The sequence below is a fragment of the Callorhinus ursinus genome, unplaced genomic scaffold (genome assembly GCF_003265705.2).
Source record: "Callorhinus ursinus isolate GAN/ISIS: 27379988/994484 unplaced genomic scaffold, GSC_fseal_2.0 scaffold47, whole genome shotgun sequence".
In the NCBI taxonomy this organism is placed as follows: domain Eukaryota; kingdom Metazoa; phylum Chordata; class Mammalia; order Carnivora; family Otariidae; genus Callorhinus; species Callorhinus ursinus.
This window is the reverse complement of record NW_027397109.1, coordinates 8,107,274-8,131,237: the sequence shown is the minus strand read 5'-3', so window position 1 is coordinate 8,131,237 and position 23,964 is coordinate 8,107,274. Positions and strand designations below refer to the sequence as shown.

Genomic DNA, 23,964 nt, shown 5'->3' with positions numbered 1-23,964 from the left:
GCCGGGCCCAGGCGGTGGGTGCTGGCTGAGGGTGGGGGCGAGCAGTTACCCAGGGCGGCTGGGACCACCCGGACTTTCCTGCAGAACGCAGCGGCACCATCTACTGGTCAGTAATGGTCACTGCGGGGAGGACGGGCGGCTCGGGCCCTGCTGTGGGGTGACAATCAGCAAATCATGGGCACTTGGAACCACACTCACCGCAGAGAATGAGGCCTGAGGGGAAGATGGCGGAAGATAGTAAAAATGAGCACACTTCAGTCAGAAGCCCTGAGGGGCAGGGTGGCACCTGCCTTCCCCTAGCTGGTGACGTGCACACCAGGGCTGCTGATGGATGGGCAGGGAGGGGTTCCTCCCTCCATGCGCCTCCCCATTCTGCAGCCACCCCCTTCCCATCCCCTACTCCCCTCCTTTGGTGCCGCCAGCCCTGGCCTGCCGGAGGGGGGTTGACCTCTCCAGAGCGAGGATCAAGGTGCCTGAGATGGAAGGAGCAGCCAGGACTCTTGCCCTTGGGACGTGGGGCTTTGTAAAGAGCCAGCTCCGCCTGAGAAAACAGGTACTGGCCTGGCCTCTCAGCGGGCTTTGCTCCTAAGAGGACGGGGGGAAGCGGGGGAGTGCTTGTGTGCCAGAGATCAGGTTTGCCCAGAGGGGTGCTCTTCAGTGTGACTGGGGTGTGTGTGTGTGATGCAGATTCCCAGAAGCCACTCTGGGTCCACTGAGGCAGAATTTCTCCAATGGGACTGGGGCCTCTGCAGGCTTCTTGAGCTCTGAACACGATTCCGGAAACAGAAGAGCTGCTTGGGATCTTCTTCTGTCCCTCCTTCCCTGACTTCAGCTTCAGGTGTTTTAAATGACCTGCTACCTCCCACTGCCCCACAGGGTACCGGGTTTGGAAGAGGTTTGCACCACTTTGTGCCTGCAGTGGGGGGAGTCTCCACGTCGGTGATGGTGGAGGCCGCCATCCAGGATGTGGCTGCCTTTGGGTCTGGCCCCTGCATTGTCCCTTAATATCAGTGTGACCATGGCGTCCCTTGTCGTCTGAGGCTCAGTGAGCTGTCACGCCGCGTGCCCACAGGCCATGTGAGCACACTCACCGGCCTCGGGCCCTGCCGCCTCTCAGTGCTGTGGCCCCCTCATCTGGCGCTCGCCCTGCGTCAGCTGAGTGCTGCCTCTTGTCTTTTGAGTTACGTGCAAATAAAAGCCAAGAATTCATTAACTAATGCCTTGTACTTTATATGCTTTTAGCGTTTATGACGCTCATCCTATTAATCTTAGCTTTGCGAAAACCCTATGGAGATAGAAATCAGGAGTTCCCCTTCACCCCATTTGGCTGGTGAGTAAATTGAGCCCCCCCCAAAAAAAAGAGAGAGAAAGAGAGAGATGACTGTTCCAAGGGCACAAAGCCTTTTCGAGCAGGGCAGGTGGAAGAGCTCAGACTCTGGCCGTGTCCCTGGATCCCTGGGCAGGCTCTGTGGACCCTGGAGGGCTGTCCCCACCTCCCTTCAGACATTCGGGACCCTGAGAGGGACCCAGAAAACACACTCCTTTTCAGGTATCTCCCTTTGCATCATTCGGGTCTGTGCTCACCTTGGCTTCTGAGAGCGGCCTTCCCCTTCCTCGTCAGATCCGAATGCGTCCCTGACCCCCTCACAACAGGTTTGCTTCCTGCCTCCTAGTTCTCATTGTCTGAGAAGACCTTGTTGGCTTTGTTTACCCAACTCTCTGAGAGAGGGCACCTCCTTGCCTTAGTCCCATTCCTTGTCATGGCTGTCCCAGCCCCCACGGACTGTCCCTCAAAGTTGACAGGTGGGGGGGAGGGGCAGGTGCCTTCCCTCTCTGCAGAATTGGGAGGGACAGTCCGTTACCCTCTCCGCCCCGCACAGATACCCCAAATGCTTGTTGCAATATTAAAATACTCAATGACAGTAACATGGCTTGCTGAGCCCTTCTCCGTGCCTGGTCTGCTACTAAGCTCTGGCCCTGCCCTCACTGCATCCTGCGTGGGTGCTGGGGTGAGCGGTCCCAGGGTCAGAGGCCTGGGGAGTTGCAGGCTCTGAAGTGGGGCCCCTCTCCTGGTCGGCACTTCTTGTCTTCGGTCCTCTGAGAGGCCTACCTGCAGCGGTGGGCTCCCCGTCGCTCCCCCCCCCCCACGAGGGTGCAGAAGCTGGTCACAGAGCAGGGCCACCCCCCCCGGGGGTGCGCAGTGCCGGGCCCCCTGCTGCCAGGATGACCTTCCTCTGGGGTCTCAGCACGGGCTTCGGAACTCCTCTTTCTCTTGTGTTTGGGCTTGTGGTAATAGAGGGGCTTTATTCCCGTGATATTGTGAAGTGCCTGCCCGCGGAAAGCACCTCATTGTATCTGCAGGCCCTGGTGCCGTGGTGGGCACTCCGTCTCGAATCCCCAGTGGGGGCACAGGCCCAGTTCGGAGGTGTGGCTCTGTGGGGTCAGGGCCACAACCACTGCCCCTGTGTGAGAAGCTTTGCGGACACTCACATGTACCTGCATGGGTGTGTGTGCTTGTGCATGCGTGTACGTGTCGGGGGGAGTGGTGAGGGCTTGTTGACCCGTGATGGACTCTTGGTGAGGTGAGAGGCTCTGGGAGGAGCCCTCAAGAGTCCTACGGCGCTGAGGTCCTACCACCCCGGTACCTGCGGGTCCCACCAGAGCCAGCGCCGACTGGAGGCCAGACTTTGTGGCCTGGAAGGCTGGGTACGCCGGGCTACAAGAGAAGGCACCATTATCCCACATGGCCGCTTGCTCAGACCTTTGGGGAAGGTGGCAGGGACAATGAGATGAGGAACGCTTGATCTGAACATGCATTGGAGTCGTGCTTTTCTGGGGTGTCTTTTAAACACTGGAATGGTGAGCTTACAAACCTGCCAGAAGCTAGGGTACCCCTGGGCCCTCCAGCCCACCTGGCCCCAGCCCCCAACCTCCACCCCCAATTCCTCCCACCACCAGCCTTAAGCCCAAAGTTTACCCCCCACCAAGGCCCTCATGCCCCCTTCTCAAGGCCGCCTGCTCCCATCCCCTCCCTTGGCCTTCACTGAGCCCCGAGGCTGTGGAGCCCTTTGACCACCACCCCTCTGCTGTCCCAGGCAGCCTCCTCCAGATCCAGCAATGTCAGCCGGGTGGGAAGAGCTTTCCCAGAGAAATGGATGTGGTGGGGAGACCACGCAGGGGGGCAGCTCTCCCCCTCCAGACCCAGGCCCTACTTCCTTGTGTCTGTCCTCCCCAACCCAAGGCTCTTAAAAGGACCCCTTCACTTGGTTCTGGAGCAGAAGTTTCTTCTTTCCTCCAGACACAGATGACAGAGTTGGGGCTGAGTGAGGGGCTTCAGACTTGGGGAAAGGCCTTGCCAGCAGACTGTGGAAGTCATGGGGGTGTCCATCTATGGGGGAGGGCCAGGGAGACCCTGAGGCATCAGTGGCTTCTCGGACAGGGCTGGGGGCTGAGGGATGGGGCCTTGGGCTTGGTTCCCTGAAGGTATGGGAGAGGCTTCCAAAAGTGTCATCCAAGATCCCTGGAGCAAACCACCTGAGCACCCAAGAGGAAGGAGTACTTCCTCTGGGTGCTGCTTGGGGAGGCTGTCAGGGTCAGTGGGGAGAAAGGGAGGGGGTCCCCAGGGCAGTGGTGTCACGATGGGAGGACCCCCCACACCTTCCATGGGGCATGACCCGGGGCATTCCTAAGTTGGGACCTGCTGGGGCCCGTTATTACTAATGGATTCCTTTCAAACTTCAGAATACTTGACCTGTTCTGAAGCACTTTATAAAACTGGCTTTAGTGCAGAAGCTGTGGTGCTGGCGTGAAAGAGACGGGAGTAGACCCCCGGGTGCAAGTCTGACGTGTGAGCCCCTGGGGAGGGGTCTTCAGGCAGACAGCCGAGGCTAATGGACACACGCTATGACCAATTTCGGAGCTTTACTGGAAAGTCCACAGGGCTGAGGCTTGTTCCTGTGAAAGCCTAAAGCACAGGCTCCCAGGCATCTCACCTTGGGCCATTTTCTCCTGTGGTTTGAAGAGAACTAAAGTTTCAGAGAGTAATTTAGAAAACCTGCCCTGAATCCAGGGGTGACCAGGTGTCAGGGAGGCTGTGCGTTCACTTCTTGGGGTGACAGTCTGCTCATGGTGGGCCGCTCACTGAGCCCCCAGTGCCCGAGCAGCCTCGGGTGGGCATGCGGGCCGGAGCTGGGGCCCCAGTCCCTGGGGGTCTGCTGACGTCCAGATGACAGAGCCCAGCAAAACTGCCCTTGTCCCCTCACATGTGCGTACCTCTGAATGGGAACACTGTGTTTGGGGGCTCAGGGACCCCTGCCTCTCACCTGAAAGAATGAGAGGCCCCATGCCGTTTAGAGCAGGGGAGGCAAAAAGATCAGATTTCTAGAAAGACCCTCTCGTGGCAGCATGGGGAGTAGTCTGTGGGTAGAAGGTTCAGGTCTTAGTCTTGCTGCTCTAACAAAGCACCAGAGGCTGGGGGTGTATAAACAGCGGAGGATGGAAGTCCCAGATCAGGGTACTCATGTGGTCGGGTTCTGGTGCGAGCCCCCTTCCAGGTGACAGACGGCCACCTTCTTTCTGTGTCCACATGTGACAGAAAGCAGGCAAGATTGCTCTCTGGGGTCCCTTTTATGAGGGCACAGATCCCATTCCTGAGGGCTCTACCCTCCTGACCCCCCACCTCACCTCCCAGAGGTCATACTTCTAATACCATCCCATGGGCGGTTAGGGCTTCCACATAGGGATTTTGGAGGGACACAGGCAGTCCATTGCAGTTCACACGGGCTAGTTGAAGGCCATCCTCAGGTCCAGGATGGAAGGAGGTGGTGGTGGTGGTGGTGGCAGAACTGGACAGAGACACACTCGGGATGGGTTTGGTGGCAAAGCAGAGGGACAGCCCTCGGGGATGGGCTGGATACGGGGGTGAAGGCCTGTGTGCCTGGGTTGGAGGTGGGGTCTGAGACGAGGAACTGGGCTCAGTGCCCGGATGGAGCTTTGCTTTGGGCATGTCGAGAGGGGGCCATCCCAGGGAGCCAGCAAGTAGGCTGTTGAGTATGTGGGGTTGGGGTTCAGAGAGCTACAGTGTCCTTTGCCAGCACGGAGTCCGCAGGATGCCTACATTCCATGGCCTCATGGAGGAGGATGAGCCTGCAGGGAGCTGAGAAGGAACAGCCAGAAAGGGAGGAGGAGATGATGACCACAGGCCTCCCGACGTGAGGGTACGGAGGTCGCACATAGCGTTCACTTCGGTGGTGTTGGAGTGGGGAGGTAGCGGCCAGGCGGGGACATGCTGAGGAATGGGTGCAAGCCAAACAGGCAGTTCTTTTCTAGACATTTGTCCTCCAGAGGGAGGAGGGAGGGGGTCCACGGGAGGTGGGGATGTGGGGAAGGAGGCTTTTGAGCCCGCCTGGGGACATGGGAGGATATTTAAAAGCAGTTGGAAGACCCAGCTGATATAGGACTTGGTTCAGAGAGGGGTGGGGTCACAGGTAACCCGCCACACGGGGAGCGGAGGTGATGCTCTGTCGAGTACAGCCAAGGGAGGGGCAGCTGGAGGTTCGAGGAGATGGGGGAAGGTATGAAATGGTGCTTGCCCAGAGGGAGAGGGGGCAGTTCTCAGGGGCATCTTTCGGGGTCACCAGCAAGTTTTGAGGGCATTTTGGTCCTTGAATTTGGAATGGAACCAGTCTGCCTTGTTGGGTGGTTCTGGCTTTTTCCAGCTGCAGGCCCGCAGGTAACAGGTGGTTGGAGTTGTGCCAAGGCCCTGGGGCCGACAGGTGGGGCTGGGAGTCGAGGGTATTGGGCAGATGTTATGGGACTGGTGGACAGCAGCATCCAGACTAGGCAGGTTGATGCCTTTAGCAGCAGAGTGGATCAGAGGGGAGAACACGGAACAGCTAGATGGGGGGGGCGGTGTCCAGCGGGGACTGCTCGTCATGGGGACCAGGGAGCCACAGGACAGCCAGCCCTGTGGACCCTGGAGTGAGGGGGAGCCTGAGAGCCAGAGCCAAGGTCCCTCAGAAGGAAGGGTCTGGCCGAGGGGCGGGCAGGGAGAGGGAAGAAGGCAGTGACATGGAAAGGAAGGCTGAGCGATGGTCTACAGGTTATAGACTATGGACCCAGGGCCAAATTCTCCCAGCCACCCGGGTCCGTGCATGAGGTTTTCCCAGAGCACAGCCGTGCCTGCTCATAGACAGATGGCCTGGGCCTGCTTTTGTCCTCTGGATGCAGAGGTGACTGGTTGCACACAGACTGCAAAGCCTAAGATATTTGCCATCTAGCCTCTGGCGGAAAGGGTTTGCCGACCTTACCTACAGCTGCCTGTCCAGGGCAGGAGCCACTAGCCACATGTGGCTATTTCTCTGTAAATTAATTAGATGGCATAAATTTTAAAGATTTCCTCTTGCAGTAGCCCCAGTTCAAGTACTCCAAAGCCACACGTGGCTAGTGGTTCCCGTATTAAATAGCACCAAGCTAGAACATTCTACATCGTGGCAGAAAGTTCCATTGACAGCACTGGTCTAGAAGCAGCAGGGGAAGCAAGGACCATGTTATCCAGTGGTGTATGGGATGAGGGTATATGGGATGTGTATGGGATGTGGGGACCCACCCAGGCGGGCATGTGACAGGGCCAGAGCCCTACAGTGCAAAAATGGAAGAGAAGGCCCCAGAAGAACTAGAGGGTAGTGGGCAGTTTCTGCTCCCTGTCCTGAGTCCCAGAGGGCTCTGGGGCAGGCACGGAAATGCTGTCCGGTTTGGGAAAGTGCATCTCTGGGATTGCAGCATATGGTTGTCACCTTCCTGGAGGCTGAGGTGCCCTGAGCGACAACTGCCCGAGGCCCTGGAACTGTCCTCCTGAGCCATGCACATGGACTTTTCTGGCCTGGGTGTTGATTTTGCATAGTTCCTCGCACTGTACACCGTGCGGGATGAGGGAAGGAGACTGGCCTCCCTCTGTCGGCTGCAGATGGGCGACGCCTTTGTCCCTGTCCCTGCGGCCTTGTTCCTTTGTCCTCGGGAAGGATGCTAACTGTGCCCTCATCAGTTCCAGGTCCCTGTGAACCAGAAGACCTCATTGATGGGATCATCTTTGCTGCCAACTACCTGGGGTCCACCCAGCTGCTCTCAGAACGTAACCCTTCCAAAAACATCAGAATGATGCAGGCTCAGGAAGCCGTCAGCCGGGTCAAGGTACTGGTGGGCTTAGCAGAGCCCCGGTTCACTTGGGGGAGGGGGCACTGGAGTCGGGGTGGGTGACCCCACAGCCCTCAGCACGGAGAGCAGGAAGGCCTGAGGCGCCTGGCAAGGCCAAGGGCGACTTTGGCCTGTCTGGAAGAATGCCGGGGCCGGGGGCAGGGGCAGGGGCAGTTGGCTCCTTCATGAGGAACCACCACCTGGCCAGTCGGAGTATGATTTTTAGAGGCGATTGGTCCACAGCATTCCACTCATAAAACATGTTGGGATGGAGCCTCGAGTCCCATTTTGATGGTATGTGTGTCTTTGGCACCAAAGTGCTTGCAGAACGGGAAACAAATCCCATGTGTCAATTAAATTCATGACCTCAAGCATTCTGACATGCTTGCTGTGCTGGCTACACACGGAATTGCCTGTTTGTGAACAGTGGGTGCAGCCGGGCAGGGGGGGATGAGGCCAAGTCGGCAAAGCTAATGGGGTCCAGAGAGAAGGGCAGGGTGGTCCGCGGAGGTGCCCCCTCTAGGCAGGAGGGGGTCTGTGGATGCTGCCAGCCCCTGGGGCTGAGAAACCATGTCAGGCCCCTCCTCTGTCCTCACTGTGCACCGACCTCCTTTATGGAGGCACAGGGGCCTGGGGCACGAGCCCATGGTGGCCAGGAGAAGAGAAGCGCAGAGCCCAGGGCCCTCCTGCCCCACACCCAGTCCTGCTCCTCTGCCTGAAAGCCCGGTTCGCCTCCGCAGGCCGGTGGCATTGCTCCATCCGGCCGTCCTGTCTCGCCCTCGCAGATCTGGGGGGTGGTTGGTGATTCCCAGTGCTCGAGGGACACGTGTGGGGGCTTCTCATGGTCAGGGTGTGTGCTCGCTGACGTGGCGGCCGCCCACTCATCCTGCCCCTGCAGGGGGGCTTCCCCTGAGCACAAGGCCGAAGTCCCAGGGTGTTGACAAGACCGAAATAACTTGGCCGCCCTTCTTTCTCTTCCTTTCTTTCTTCCTTTATCCGTTTTTCTTTTCTCTTACATGCTGCTCAGAGGATGCAAAAGGCTGCTAAAATCAAGAAAAAAGCGGTGTGTAGGGCTGAGGGGTTTGCCTGGGTTTCTGGGCCTCATTCTGTGCCGTTTGGGGGGCGGCCCTGTTTGTAGGAACATACATCATGCGGCAAACAGCTTTTTCCTCTTCCCTGGGCAGATAGACTTCGGAACAAAACCATAGACAAGTTTTTAAATTTTTAACCACCCACTTACAGAAGAATCTCATCATCGCCCTTTTTATAAATTTCTTGTTTAGTCTCTCCTGTGCTAGAACGTGGTTAATGCCATGATGTCACTGTTTCACGCAGACGTTTTTACAGGTGACATTTGATATGATCATGTGATGCATCTAGCACTTAGGCCTCCTGTACAAAATTAATTAAATTGTTCTGATATTTAAAGACTCATTAAGCTTAATTTACTAAATCGATGATGGTGAGAAGGTCAGTTTGCCCATGAGATGCGTTCCCCCCTGGAAAGAGTTGCTGCAGGGCGCCTGGGTGGCTCAGTCAGTTAAGCATCTGACTCTTTTTTTTTTTTTCTTAAGATTTTTTATCTATTTTTTGACAGAGAAAGAGACAATGAGAGAGGGAAGCGGGGAGTGGGAGAGAGAGAAGCAGGCTTCTTGCTGAGCAGGGAGCCCGATGTGGGGCTCTATCCCAGGACCCTGGGATCATGACCTGAGCCGAAGGCAGACGCTTAACGACTGAGCCACCCAGGCGCCCCAAGCATCTGACTCTTGATCTCAGCTCAGGTCTTGCTCTCAGGCTCGTGAGTTGAAGCCCTGCATTGGGCTCCATGCCCAGTGTGGAGCATACTTTAAAAAAAAAAAAAAGAGCAGGGGAAAGAGTTTTTGCAGCATGAGCCAACATTAAAAAAAAAATCAAGTTGACCTCCAGTCATTTGTTTGTAAACCTGGTCATTTAGTAAATGCTGGGTCCTCCCAATACAGGAAATCTCAAATGCTCAGGGTCAGAAGGCACTGATTTAGTGCAGGCTTGTTGCTTAAATGGCAAGAGATTTAGTCCTCCATTTCCCACCTAGAACGCCATTTTCTGTCTGCGTGGCCACAGGAGCCTGTCTGGGTTCTCCCTTCCTCCTGCGGTGAGACTTCTCTCCCTGTGACATTTGCTCTTTGCCCAGTGGTGTCTCCTTGGATTCCTTGAGCTGTAGGAGAGGAAGGAGCTCACCCATCTCCCTCTGCCCAGTGAGCTTTCTGCTTGGCGCTGCCAGGCAGTGTAGATGGACCTGGCTTTGCAGAGCTGTGGTTGGGGTAGGCTTCCCCGCAAAGGAGAGGGGCGCCTAGCCTGCAGTTTGCCCAGGGCACCCCTGGGCTGCCCAAGCACCAGGCAGCTGGAGCGGGGCTCTGTTGTACACCGCAGCCTGGTCCTCGGTCTGCCATCGGGGGAGCCCAGAGGGGCCCGGAGCGGCTGCATCCAGCTCGGAACAGCCTCTGCAGCCCGCTGTAAACCTGGAGAGCTGTTCTTCCCTGCAGGCAAGGAGGTGTTCAGGATCGTTGCAGAGGGTCCCTTTTCTGGTCTGCTCACATCTGGCCAGGCGAGTGCCGAGAGGAGGGTGCTTCACGAGTCTGGGACCAGGAGGAAGCAGTGTCCCCTGCACAGCTAACCTGCTGGTGACTATGGGGTCATGGCCCCCCCATCCACAGACATGCCCACCCTGTTGCCTGGTGGCCCTCTGTTGGATTCCTGCTATTGACACTCCCCCTTTCTTCCAGCAGAGCGTATCACGGGGCGAGCTTTGCTGTTCCCTGTTGCCGCTCATGTTTTGGCTTCATCTGTTCACCCCCAGTTTGAGCCCACTCAGCTTCACGTTTGTCACTCTTCTCTCATTAAGTGCACAGGCCTCGAGTTTCCTCCAGAAACTGTCACGAAAACCAAGTCCACCTGCAACTTTCTTTCCTTTTTTTTTTTTTTTTTTTTTGCTTCTGGCCCAACCTACTTTCTCAAGCAAGAGGGTTTTGAGAAACAGTCGCGTAATATATAACATTTAAAAGCTTGTGGGCATACACTATAACCCGGTTTTTCAAATCAGAGAAAAAGTAGTTCCTCTACATTCCTGCAGACTGTCTTCAACTGGGTAATTTTGAACTCTCTTCTCTTTTAAAATCAGTTAAAAACAGTGTCACCTCATGGTGGGCTGAAAGCCCCAAAGACCTTTTATCTTGAAAACTGAGCTGCAGTACAAATTTATCAATATTATACAGGGCCTCTCTGCGACTCCGATTTCTTGAGGAATTGTCAGCAGGGGGATTTCAGATTCTTTAGCGAGGAATTAAATCACAGTTTCTGCTCTTTTGAAGTGGAAGATATGCCACTGTGGGCTCCCAGTGACCATAAAGAATTTCTTACCTCAGTGGGTAAACCGGAAGAATTTGTATTTCATTACCACTGTGCAGTAGTAATTAGGATTCCCATGGTTGTAAAAAGCAATGAAAAGCTGTCCTGGTTTAGAGCAGACCCTGAATACATAGTTCACTGAGTTTCTAGAACATTCCGTGGACACATAAGTAATGGCCATGGAATGAACACACTCCAGGAGCTGACAAAACAGGAGCGTTTGTGTGACAGCTTCTTCTGGTTTTTCCCATGTTGCTGGGAGGGCAGCACTGAGTCCTGTTGGGGTCTTGCTTCCCTTAGGGTTTTTGGAAGATCAGCATTAAGCCTGCTGGGGGGTTGACATAACTAGGACTGTTTAAATCAGAAGAAGAGGCTGACGATCTAATCCATCCTCTTTGAAAATTCCTTCCCCATTTCCTGGGGATATTTGGAATCCCAAATCCCAGAAACGTATGTAGCCCGAGTACACAGACCCTGTGCCTTTGCTGAGTTTGATAAGGGTTGGCAGGCAGGCCTACTTTTTAGGGAGTGGAGGGGCTGCGCTTTGGATGCTGGGACCCAAGACCCCAGGCGTCCGGCCCCCCTCCATGCTCAGGCTTCCGGAAGCTGTCTCCTCCCTCCTTCTTCACGCCCTGTGCAAACTGCCTTTAGAACTCACTTCGCTACGGATTGCGCTGGAAGGCGGCATGCAATTTAGATTTCCCATGGCTGCTCCAAGCTGGAGTAGCATTTCCCTCTAGGGGCTTTCAGGGTCATTAGTAAAATTGTCAGGCCTTTGTTCAAGTTAGTTTATTTATTTATTTATTTATTTATTTTATTTGTAACAGTATCCACTGTCCTTTCTTAGAATTCGGAGGGGGATGCCCAGACTCTGACCGAAGTGGATCTTTTCATCTCCACCCAGAGGATCAAGGTGTTAAATGCGGACACACAGGTAAGCGTTTTAAAGACCGTTGTTTAAAATCATGTACTTAAACCCCTAACTTCCCACCTCAGGGACTAGAGCAGAACGAGATCTAGCTGCGGGAGAACTTTCCCTCTGGGAGTGAGCTGAAGGGCTGTCCCCCAGGACAGTTGCTCCGGACCCGGGTCTTGAATGAGTTGTGGTTGTGGAATCTAGAGGGAGCTGCAGGGGGCCGAGGAGCACCAGGCTAGGAAGAGAAAAGCCTGCGTGTAGGTGTGCTGCAGCTGGGATTAAGTAGGCAAAATGAAGGGGAAGGAGCAGGGAGTCGGAAGCTGTGTGCTCACCATCAGCATTCTAGAAGGGCCTTCCTGAAACCTGTGCATGACAGGCCTGGGGAATCGAGCAGGAGGGTGGAAATGCCGTGTGAGCCCTCGGCCCTCTGAGTGGGTGGTGTTCCAGCAGGGGTGGGGCTGTCTTAAGATTTTCTACCTGTGAACCCTGTGCTGTGGTCAGATTCCGCTCATTTTTCCCGGGCCTTCATCACTGCTGTTGGTGGAGAAGACAGATCTGTGAGGAACAAGTGAGCCAAGGAGAAAGAGGGCAGGAGGCCAGGGGCATGGGCCAGAGGGAGGGAGGGGTCGGGAAGGCCTCAGGCGGTGCTGTGTCCTTGAGGTTTGCTGAGGGAGAGGGAGGCCCCACTGTCCCTGGGGTCGGACCTCCATTCCTGGGCCTGTTGGAGGACAGAGGATGGCCAGATACCAGGGTAATGATCCCTTTGCTTCTTTGTCATCAGCAAGTAATCTGTGTGCTGACACTCCAGATGTGTGGGGACCCTGTTCCCCAATACCCATTTTGCCTGCAGGTTTTGGCACCCAGTGATCATCTTGCTTGAGTTGGTTCCAACACCGGAAGTGCAAAAATGGTGCATTTCCTAATTATGTCACGCTCTCCACTTTTATTACTGGACCTCTCCCTGTGCAGAAGACTTTTTGTTTCTTGCTCTCTCTCTTCACTGTGGACCGATGAGTTGTTTTTTTTAACTTGTGTTTTAATTATTATCCTTATTATTCTTTTTGGTGCTCTGGTGATCCCCAATTCGGCCAGAGACCTTTAAACTGGGTCCTGTGTGGCTTTGACATCTTCCCTTTAGTCACTGATCACGTCCTTGCTTTCTGAGGTAGCGAGGCATTCCGAGCTCCCCTTACACTTCCCCTGCCCCAGACCTGGAATCAGCCGTTTCTTTGAGGAGCCACACACAGTTCCTTTTCATGGGGAATGATATTACAGAAGCAAAGACCTGGGTGCTGACCGTGTTCACCGTCGCAGGGGTGTCCTTGTTCCTGGGCCCTTGCAACGAACAGAGCTAGACAGTAAATCTATTTTAAAATAAAGCCCAGCATTCATACTTGTACCTCTGTCTGTGAGGACGATGGCTGTGCCCGGGGCATGTGGCCAGAAATCAGGAAATGCTGAAGAGCCACCCTCGACAGTTCCCTGTCTGGTCCCCCCTCCTGAAAAGTGGCTCTTGTGGTTTGAAACCACCCCCCTAGCCTTGGCCAGGAAACAGATCAGCTCCTGGAAGACAGACGTGGGGTAATATCTGCTGTAAAAATGGATTCTGTGAGGAAGAAAAGGGCCTTCCGAGGTTGCAGAAGCAGCCAATTTTTCTTTTGTGGAAAAAGCACAAAGGCAATAAAAGACCAACTGATGAGTTTTTCAGAGCCTTTGTGTGCAGCCTTGTTAGGTAGGGGTCATGCTCACGACGCTCTGTGGAGATTCCTGTCAGACGACAAAAGCCATCAAGAGTAATGGACCTGCCAGGAGCTGAGGGAATTGAATGGCCACAGAGACCCATCCATCAGTCAGGGGAGCTGCCTCAGTGTCCCCTGACCGGGGCCTGCACTACTTGGGCTCCCTGGGAAGAACTCATCTGTGGAAAACATTGGCCTCGGAGCCTTCCTCATCTGCTAGGGAAAAGCACGTGCCTTGCAGGGAAGGGACCCTTCTCCAGAGCCACAGACCGCCTCTGATCAGGTGGGGACAGGCTTCACCCGGTGACAGCCTCCGCACTCTTCCTCCAGCAGGGACCAAGAGCTCCCCCTGATGTCGTGCCTCCAAGAAGCAGTGGGAGGGTGCTGTGGGGCGAAGGCAGATTCATCTTGGCTGTGCATCACTGCCCTCAAACACTCTGTTCCCTGGAGCAGTGATTTTCAACCAGGGTGCTGTTGTCCCCCATGAGGACATTTGGCAAAGGCTGGAAATTCTTTTGGTGGTCACACCTTGGGAAGGGGGTGATGGCTACTGACACCTACTGGGTTGAGGCCAGAGATGCCGCTAACCATCCTACAGTGTATGGAACAAACCTTCACAAGAAAGACCCCCTGCCAAGGTCATTAGTGTCAAGGCCAAGAAATCCCGGACTTGAGTGTTTTTTGATGGCTTGTTCTCCCTAATGTTTCCTAACCTGGATCCGCCCCACTCCTGACAGGAGACCATGATGGACCACGCCTTGCGTACTATCTCCTACATCGCGGACATTGGGAACATCGTGGTGCTGATGGCCAGGCGCCGCATGCCCCGGTCGGCCTCTCAGGACTGCATCGAGACCACCCCTGGGGCCCAAGAGGGGAAGAAGCAGTACAAGATGATCTGCCACGTGTTCGAGTCTGAGGACGTAAGTAACCACGCAAGCCTGCCGCGCCCCTCCCAACGGCCCCGACTTCACCAGGGCTCTGGCGGCATCCCAGGCTCTTTGGAAACCATGTCTCAGGTAGAAATCCTATGCACCATCATGGATGTTTCCAGTGGAATCAGTGGGGTTTTCTTCTAACACTCGAGTTTGCAGAGACAGTGAATGTAGTTTTACTTCACTTCATGAAATACTTCCTTCAGGGCTGTTCGTAAATTGAACGGCAGTTAAATAGGCCAGGGGCGCTATCTGAAGAAATCCTTTAACACAATCTTTTTCTCCTAGAACAAATTACTCGCTGACTTTTCTGTGGTTAAGATGCACATTTTCACATGCCAGGCTTGTGCACAAGGAGGCGACATCTGTGCTGGAGGAACAGCTCTGCTTTTGCTCATGGCCATTTCATGTTGGCATTTAAAATACTCCAGACTCGCTAAGAGACCATGAGCCCTTTGACTCTTTCCTTCAGTGGGATGAGAGCATCTTTCTGAGCCTGGAATTGGGAGAAGGAGACCAGAGAAGGGAGCAGGGGGCCGAGGGGTGAGCACTGGGGACAGTGGGCCAGGTCTCTCTGCTGCCCCCTGGCAGGCAGATCTTGCGGGTGTTGCCAAAGTAGAATTTTGAAAACCCATCGCTTCTCCATGAATCCTTGGAAAGGGGCATTCTTGTGCACATATGGACTTGCAGGGCAGGCACCTGAAGCAGAAGGGAATGGCCCCCAGATTTTTATATTTGAAGGCAGGGCTGAGGGATGGAGGTAGTCATCCTTTTGCTAAGAAGTTGAAGTCATCTAGAAGTGCTTTGAAGCGATGGTATATTGATGGGAGAAGAGAGTGTTCAGTGCTGTGAGGCCAGGAGAGTGCTGTGCGCACACGGATTCCTCTCCCCACGATCCAGATCTCCACGGGCACCTGGATGGGCACTTCGTGTGACTCAGGGCTTGAGGATGACTTAGAGACCTGGTGGGGGGAGATGGGCCCTCGGGAAGGGCTGTGAGTGATGGGCAGGGTAAGGCCAGTGGCAAAGGGTACCGGCCCCTGTGGATGGCTGTGGGCCGAGGGCTAGCGTCAGGGGTGCCGCTGTCCGGGGGTGCTGCTGCGGCCCCCCTGTTCTCTGTGCAGGGGGAGATAAGGCTGAGGGCCAGCGGAGGTGGGTGTGAGTGGGACTCTGAGTGGCCCTTGAACAAGTGAGGGAAGGACCCACCTGGTGGGGTGCGGAGGGGGGGGGACACTCAGAAGCTGCCCAGAGCATAGGACCTGGATGGTGGCTCCGTCCGGGGGTCTGCTGGGGATGAGTAAGGGATCCGAGGGTCTGGTACAGCAGACGGAACACCCAGGGAAAAACGGAAGGTGGTATTAAGGATAGCAGTGGCTCTTTCTGAGACTCAGTTTCCCTCTATAAAATGGAGCTCAGGCACTGCCAGGCTGAGACCAGGGTAGATGAGCCACACGGGCAAAAGTGCTGAGGCAAAGCAGTGCTGGGGTACGGCAGCTGGCTTTCCCTGCCTCACCTCCTGCAGGGGGCCGCCTCTGAGGGCCACGCTGCCAATGCCCGCCCTCTCCGAGCCCCCTGCGCGGGGCTCCTGGCCTCACAGCCCTGAACACCCACAGGCCCTGGCTGTGAGCTGGGGGGCAGGGGAGCCCCCTTGTCTGCAGGGCTGCCAGTGTGTGTCCCCCAGGCCGGCTGGAAGGGACACCAGGACACAGGGCGGATGGGGAAATGGGAGACCGTCACCAGCAGTTGCAGGGGAGATGCCAAGGGCTCCTGGATTGCACCCCAAGGAACCCAGGCATGAACGGCCTCACTGTCCCCAGGAGCTCCTATGGGTTGGGGTGGGGCGCCCAGGCAGAACCCCAGGCAGAGTCCCAGGGCATCGGGCAGCACCGCCAGGCTATCTGTGCAGGGGTGAAGGGAGCGATGCTCTCAGAACCCCTCCCTGTCAGGGGACCACAGTCAGCTGGGGACAGACCCGACAAGCTTTGGGACTGGGGCAGGGCAGGTCCTGGGTCCCCATCCCCTGCCCCTACCCTCTTCCGGCCTCTTCCCAAGGCCTGACTCCCAGCTTCAGCCAGGGCCCTGGCTACTGCTCTGCTGCTCCTCAGTGCACCACCTTGGGCTCTCCACCCTCCAGTCCACACGTGTCCAGGCCGGGGTATCTCCCAGTGGCCTCCAGGCACCACAGCTCTGGCCAATCCACCCTAAGTGGCGTGGCCAAAATGCCAAAATGCTGGTCATGGGAGTGAGCAGGGCTTATTCCTGCCAAGTGAACATCGGCTTGTCCTTCCTCTAAACTCTTCCGGACCCAGTGTGGGAGGGCAGTTCAATCAGAGTCCGTACCTCTTTTGGGAAAGCCTTCCACGCTCCGGCTCTGCCTTTATCATCCGGCCCAGCCCGCTTTGGTACAAAGACATACTCATTTGTAGCACTTAAAGCATGCAGTGTATAGAGGGAGGAAGGGATTTAGGCATTTAGGTCATGTCCTTGGTTTTACCATTTTCTGCTCCTGAGGTTTGCAGGGGGCGCCCATGCAGAAGGCCCCTTTGATGGCTGTTGGGAGGCAGGTGGCGGCAGGCGGTAGAGCAGCCCCAGGGCTCCCGCAGTCAGGGCTGGGTGGGGAGGAGGCCCTGCTGGGGGCCAAGCCCCTGGGAGCCCTGTTGCTCTCCAGGGCTACATGCTTGCCAGAGTGCTTGGTGTCCTTCCGGGAGCTTGGGACTTTAGCTCTTGCCCCTCAGCCGTCCCCTGTCTGCACACTGGCTGGTGACAGGCAAAGCCTGGCAGTGACTTTTCAATGTCCAGGACTCTGCAGTGTCGGAGCTTCAGTAACGTGCACACAAGTGGTTCCCTGTAGTGGAAAGAGGTGCTATGCTCTGTGGGGTCTGTGCTGGTGTCTCCAGGTCTTGTGCTTCTCATCAGCCTCAGCCTGGAACAGCCACCGTCCCCCCACAAAAACAGATGGACACACACTCTGCCTCCCCGGTTGACACTGGGTTCTGTTGCTAATGAGACATAAATGTGAGGGAGACAACTAAGAGTCTCTGTGACCCTCCTCTGAGAACACACCTCAAGTCTACTTTTGGAGTAAGATGGGTGGAAAGAAAATATACTGCAGCCGCCAATTAAAACAACAAAGATAGGATATTAAGCAAACAATTCTTAGTTTTCCCAGACTTTATTTGAAACTGCGCTTTGTCCTGGATGGTCAGGGACGGAAACAGCTCTGGCGGGAGCAGTCAGGACCGGTCCCTGCCAGGTACAAAGCAGCAGAGAGGCTCACCCCACGGCCGACCGTGGGGTGTTGGTGGCAAGACAGCTATCCACCAGAGGAGACCCTACAGTTTCTCTCTTGTTCCTTTAAGCCCGGGCAAGGGCCCACTGCAGACTTACATGTGTACCCTGCACCCAGCCCGGCCGCGGCCCCTCCTCTCTGGGCTGCATGGCATGCCTGTGGTTCTGTGCCGGTCCCTAGTGGGCTTCTCCCTGCCCACAGGCCCAGCTGATCGCACAGTCCATCGGCCAGGCCTTCAGCGTGGCCTACCAGGAGTTCCTGCGCGCCAACGGCATCAACCCCGAAGACCTGAGCCAGAAGGAGTACAGCGACATCATCAACACCCAGGAGATGTACAACGATGACCTCATCCACTTCTCCAACTCCGAGAACTGCAAGGAGGTGAGCCCTGCGCGCCGTGGGCGGGCCACGGGATGTCACGCTGCAGTGGCCCCTGCCGCCCACGCTGAGCCCCCGCAGACCGGAGCCGCCTGGCGATGCCCCCGAGCAGCTCCCTGGGAGAGGACATGAGAGCGAGCCCTCGAAGGGCCCTCACGCAAATCCCTGTCCTCACGTTGGAGTGACGTGCTGCCCCGAATGTACGTTTGCTCCTGCCTTCGGAGCTGAGCCCTGGGGTGTGAAATGAGGTGGTGTTCTAACAAAGGAGCTGATTACGATCAGTCTTAATGACCTTGAAAATGTGCCTTTTAATGCCGCTATTATCATCTACTGGAGCTCAGCACCCAGGAGGTGTTTCTGGAAAGCATTTGAGAAGCGTCTTCGGAACGGGGGACTTGGGTGCGCTGCTCAGGGGAGTTTCAAAGCTCCCAGAGGTGGAGGCCTGAGCATGGCCCAGTGTGTGCTGCTCAGGGATCTGCAGAAAGTCCTCCTAAGACACGGGAGCACATACCCTGCAGATGACCCGTAACCTGACTGCTTGTAAAGAACTGAATGAAGGAATAATCAGACTGCTTGTTGAATGAATGAATGAATGAATGAATATGCGTGGCTTCTTGCTGAATGAATGACAGGCAGCTTTCTGAGAGAGCGACCCTTGGGGTGGATAGAAGGTAGGACTCTTCTAGATAGGAGCAAAAGCTGGGGGCAGATGTGAGCCCTGGAGTCTAACATTCTTCTCGCTTCCATGGGTTTGTGGGAGGTGAGAACAGCAGGAGCTAGGACGATGTAGCCGCCGTGCTGGGGCCTGGAGGGGTCCATGCTGGGCACGGGCGGGAGGGAGTCTGTGGTTCTGGTTCCAGCTTGGGAGCCAGAGCTGGGCGAGGCCAGGGGGTAGGCGCGCAGGCCCCCGGCCCCCCTCACGGGCCCCTCTCACTGCTCATTTCCTTACAGCTGCAGCTGGAGAAGCACAAGGGCGAGATCCTGGGCGTGGTGGTGGTGGAGTCAGGCTGGGGCTCCATCCTGCCCACGGTGATCCTGGCAAACATGATGAACGGCGGCCCGGCGGCCCGCTCGGGGAAGCTGAGCATCGGGGACCAGATCATGTCCATCAACGGCACCAGCCTGGTGGGGCTGCCCCTCGCCACCTGCCAGGGCATCATCAAGGTGCGCACGCGGGGCCCCTGCTTCTTTAATTCTCGCTGCCTTGTCCTTTCCCCCTTGACACGTGAGGAAACAGGTCCAGAGAGACCCAAGACCATACCATAGCACTGAAATCAGAGCAGGACCCGGGCTGCCCTTGGGGGCGAGAAGGGGACGTTTGGTTTCACTGATGCCAGTTCTGAGGGACGTAGACCCCAGGCAAGGGCTGAGGACCCCCAGATGCAGGGTGACCCGGTATGCATGGGAATTTCACAGGTTCGCACCGAGAGTCCCATTTCCTGGGCACACGGGGAGGGGTGGGCCCCCTGCATGGGTCTGAGAGCAGGGAGGCTGCTCTGACCGTCTGTGCCTTTGCTCTGTCCAGGGTCTCCAGACAGTGGGCTCTGCCTGCTTGGGGGCCGCCCTGGGGTCTTCTGTCTGCATTCTGCCCCCACCCCCCTGTGGCTTGTTCCCTCCTCCCCCGCTGTGGTCTTGGTGCTGGAGGACACAGGCATGTCCTGCCCTCTCCGCCTCGGCCACCTCCACCGCGCATGTGTGGGCCTGGATGCAGGGGGCTGGCGGGGTGGGGTGGGATGCGGCTCTCCACCCCCCTGCCCCTGCAGCTGCTTCTGTCTGATGGCACAGGCCCTGGCGGGTGGGCACAGCTGGGCAGGAGCTTTGAGCAGTTCTCGGGGCAGGCCTGGCCAGGGAGGGAGGGCTGGTGTGTGGCCAAGGAATGGGTCCCTCCAGCCCTGCTCGAAGCACCCTTGTCCCCGTCAGCCTGACAGGTGAAGGGCATTCTCGGGGCCAGAGCCAGCCTAGCAGAGCATCTGCCTGACGGGTGACCACCTGGGAAGCTGGACGGTAGACACGGCACAGGCCTCAGCCCGCGGTACCAGAGGCTTGGTCTGCCTGGACTCACCTCACAACCGTGGCCTGGGGCGTCCGCTGACAGTCACAGGTCGCCCTGAGGTTGCTATGGCTCCGGTTGGCCCAGGCTTGCTAAGGACACTAGATCCTCTTGCTTACAGATTTTCACTGAGCCCCTTGCTCCCCGTCCCCACCCCTGCCATTAGCACATTTTATTTTGAGGATGGCTTCCCCCTGGTCCTTCCAGACAGAAGGTGCTCCTCCCGCATCCGTCGTGGGGAGGGCCCCTCCCACGACCCTCTGCGGGTGACCCTGGTGTTGTCCCATTGGTCATCACTGTGGTGCACAGGGCCTGGCCTCTGGCTGTTCATGGTTTTCCCAGGCTCAGACGGCACCCACCCACCCGGGGTAGCCAGTCACCCCGCACACCGGTTGCATGGAAGGACGTGGAAGCCAAGAGGTGGCTGACCTGTCAGACTCATTCTCGTGCACCCAGGGCTCCCGCCCTGCCAGCTGACTCAGCCTCAGTCTGGGCCTGTGAGCGTGTGCTCGTAGGTGGCATCCACGGCTCCCTGTGATGCCTGCCCCCTCCTGCAGGGTCTGAAGAACCAAACGCAGGTGAAGCTCAACATTGTCAGCTGTCCGCCCGTCACCACGGTCCTCATCAAGCGGCCGGACCTCAAGTACCAGCTGGGCTTCAGCGTGCAGAACGGGATCGTAAGTCTGCCCTCTCCGCCTCGGCCACCTCCACCGCGCATGTGTGGGCCTGGATGCAGGGGGCTGGCGGGGTGGGGTGGGATGCCGCTCTCCACCCCCCTGCCCCTGTAGCCGCTTCTGTCTGACGGCACAGGCCCTGGCGGGTGGGCACAGCTGGGCAGGAGCTTTGAGCAGTTCCCGGGGCAGGCCTGGCCAGGGACGGAGGGCTGGTGTGTGGCCAAGGAATGGGTCCCTCCAGCCCTGCTCGAAGCACCCTTGTCCCCGTGACGGCTGTTCCAACCACTGCAGTCTGGACACATCCGGCCAATGGCAACATCTGACTCTCTATGTTCAACAGATATTCATTCATTCATTCACCCATTCAGAGCCATCCGTGAGGTGCCTGCACTGTGTAGGCACTGAGGAAGCAGGAGGGCTTCCAGGAGGAGGTGATTCTGGACTCGAGTGAGTGTTGGTCTGCCCAAACATCTGTGCCTGTTCCTCAGGCCAAAGCTCTTCGTTCAGAGTTCCTGCCTTTTCTTTGACCTGTGTTTGCCTGGAGTGAATCTGTTTCCTTGGTCATCCCCTGTGCAAAGGTCCCAGTGGGCAAAGATGTGGCCACAGACGGAGGACAGAAGAGGCGAGGCCAGTCACTTCCAGATGGCTTAAGCCAGCTTTGAGTATTAAAGAACTGAGGAAGAGATGGTGCAGTAGGTGGGAGTCATGTCAGGGGAGGGGGGGATATGTATGCCTGCCCGTGAGCACAGAAGAGACAATGGGGGAACATTCTAGAAAGACTAAATGAGTCAAAATTTTCTCTGTTGCTATCTGGTACAGAAGTGTGGAGAAGTACATGGAGCTGGGGAGAGTCCCAGGGCCATTTCTGTCCCTTCTGTGTTAGTAGTGCGCCCTTGCTGCTTTAACAAATGTTCTCCGAATCTCAGCATCCTAAGAGTTGGTTTCTCACTCGGGTCACAGTCCACTGTGGGAGGGGTCCTTGCTCCACAGAGCCACTCAGGGGCCCAGTCGTGCCTTCACCTGGGTTTTGGAGGCCCCCACTAGCCACTCTGTGAATGGCTGGCAGCTACAGGGAGATAGGGACCTAGGTGTGGTCCTTGCCATCTCTGGCCACAGCTCACTCGCCCGCACAGGACTCAGTCCCACGCCCCACAAAACATAGGGCAGGCTGGGAAGGTGGCCATCTGGTACCTGTGACTAAGAGGGAAAGGGTGTGGGGGCATCTAGCCAGGGCTGGCCAAACCTTCCTAGCTGTGTGACCCTGAGCGGGTCACTTCACCTCTCTGGGCTCTCCTCAAAATGTGGTTGTGAAGATTAACAGAGAAAATCCATAAAGTACACGGAGACATTTAAAGAAGGCCCCCTGGGGCCTGGATTCTACAGAGGAGAAAGGCCCCTTGGCACTTGCACTCAGGCATGGGGGCCCAGCTAGGTTGTCTGCATCCCCTGGGGGACTTCTGTCCAGGTCAGTGCATCTGTCCCAGGAGCTGGCTGGGTGGTGGTGTGGCCTGGCCCTGCCCAGCCAGGCTGCATACGTAGGTGCCCTTGGCACAAGTAGCTGCCCTAGGGACTCTGCAAAAATAAATCGCCCAGGGTCTCTGGCTGCAGCAGCTGTGAGCACTGTGTGGATGAGCACGGGCCCCACGCTCAGGGAGGCGCTAGGAGGGGCCTCCTGACCTGCCTCCGATGTGCCTCATCCAGGGCCTGCCTGGGAGCCATGCTGCTCCTTCAGAAGTGCCACCCTCCCAGGCTCCCGTGTGGGACTGTGAGCCCAGGACAAGCCCGATGCCGCCCCCTCCCCAAACCCCTGCCTCTCTTCGGCTTGTCTAATTACAAGGGCCTAAGGAGGAGCGTGGGTACTCGTGCGGAGGCGACTGCCACACACAGAGGTTCAGTAACTCACCCCAGGGCCCACAGCCAGGGAGGCCATCTGGGACTGGGCGAGAGAAGGCGGGGGGCAGAGACAAGGAAGGAGCGGGGCTAAGTTAAGGCAAGCAGCAGACGATGGGGACGCCGTCCCTGGGGAAGCAGCGGTGAGAGACAGGTGCAGCGGGCTCTGCGGGCACGCGTGAGCCTTCCTGTCGGAGGCGGCCGGAAGCAGGTAGGGTGGCTGATGAGGGGGCTGTCCTGGGGAGGTGAAGGGGGGTGGTCTCTGCAGGTGGGGACGGGCACGCCGGTCCACGTCAGTGGCTGCGAGGCTGAGGGCAGTGAGGAGGGCAGAGGCGCTTTTTGGAAGGTTTGGCAGGTGTGGGGATAAAGGCAGCAGCAGATCTAGGCTTTGGGGGCCTCGGAGCTGGGGGGAAATGATACCCGGTTCTGCAGACAGCATCGCCTGGGCCGCGCCTCCCGGGTCTCAGACGCCCGGACAAGAGTCCTGAGCCAGAGTGCTGGTCACTTCGTGGTGCCTCTGCCACGGGTCCAGGGTGTGTGTGCAGCTTGGGGCCTGGGGGCGACACTGTGGATGAGAGGCAGCGGCGGGGGGGGGGGGCGGTGGTTCTTGGGACGTCCTCCCCCGTATGTGGCAGCTGGCCCCGCGGGCGCCAGGAGGGGGTTTGATAAAGCAAGCGATTCTGCATGGGTGCTCCGGCTGTGATGCACCCCCCCCCCCCCCAGTGGCCCAGAAAACGGCCCAGGCTCTCCCCCGGGGAGCTCGGAGGCCCTGGTACCAGGCAGCTGCACCCACAGCCACTGCTCAGGCCGTGTCCCAGCATCTGTGGCGGCTGATGAAGGCCACAGGCTCTGTCGCTCAGCGGGGGCCTCGTGGCAGTGGGAGGAGTGTGTTTGGGAGACCACTCTGAAGGCCAGAGGGTGCTGGCTCTTCCTGACCGAGGGCTTGCTCTGGGAGCACAAGAGCAAGGCTTCGCCCTCACAGCGTGATCAGGTCGGACCTCGGCTTCCAGCCCACCCAGCCTACCCGGAGGGACCTGGCCTGGTAACCGTCCCCTCCCCTGTGGTCCCCTGCCGCCTTGCAGTCGTGGAGCGTCCCCTGGCTGCCACCTCACCCATGACCACCGGCCTCCTTGTCCCCAGTGCCCGTGAGGCTCTCAGAGGTTCCCTTCGGCCCTCACCAAGCCCCACGTGGAGTCCTGGCTCCCGGGAGCCCCTCCGCCCCGCCTGACCACAGCAGGGCCGGAGGGTGGCAGGTCGCCTGGCTAGGAGATGGCATTCGTTAGCTCCTGGGCACAGCCCCTGCGGTTTTCTGCCTGATCGCTGCAGAAGCTTTTCCCATGGCAGGTGGCCGTCGTCCGTGTGCAGGGTGAGTGGTCCCAGCACGGGGGCGTCTGCAGAAATCTGGGTGCTGTCACGTGAGAGGTGAGAGGGAGGGTCCTCTGCACAGCTGTTAGTGTGCACACACGTGTGTGTGTGTACATACGGGTGTGCGCACGTTTGCATACGGGTGTGCATTAA

The 23,964-nt window shown here is 57.3% G+C and overlaps 1 protein-coding gene across 12 annotated transcripts in view; it reads left to right on the top strand.

Moving 5' to 3' along the window:
* The window catches only part of APBA2 (amyloid beta precursor protein binding family A member 2), a 233,116-nt gene that overhangs the window by 201,355 nt on the left and 7,797 nt on the right, over positions 1 to 23,964 (top strand). For 11 of the 12 annotated variants that reach the window (XM_073882524.1, XM_073882525.1, XM_073882532.1 and 8 more), the window contains 7 exons: positions 7,043 to 7,188; positions 8,219 to 8,254; positions 11,423 to 11,509; positions 13,968 to 14,153; positions 17,656 to 17,835; positions 18,784 to 18,996; positions 20,440 to 20,559. In XM_073882524.1, coding sequence (XP_073738625.1) covers positions 7,043 to 7,188; positions 8,219 to 8,254; positions 11,423 to 11,509; positions 13,968 to 14,153; positions 17,656 to 17,835; positions 18,784 to 18,996; positions 20,440 to 20,559 — 968 coding nt within the window. The remainder of the gene's footprint in view (positions 1 to 7,042; positions 7,189 to 8,218; positions 8,255 to 11,422; positions 11,510 to 13,967; positions 14,154 to 17,655; positions 17,836 to 18,783; positions 18,997 to 20,439; positions 20,560 to 23,964) is intronic. The other variant, XM_073882533.1, reaches the window with a different exon arrangement.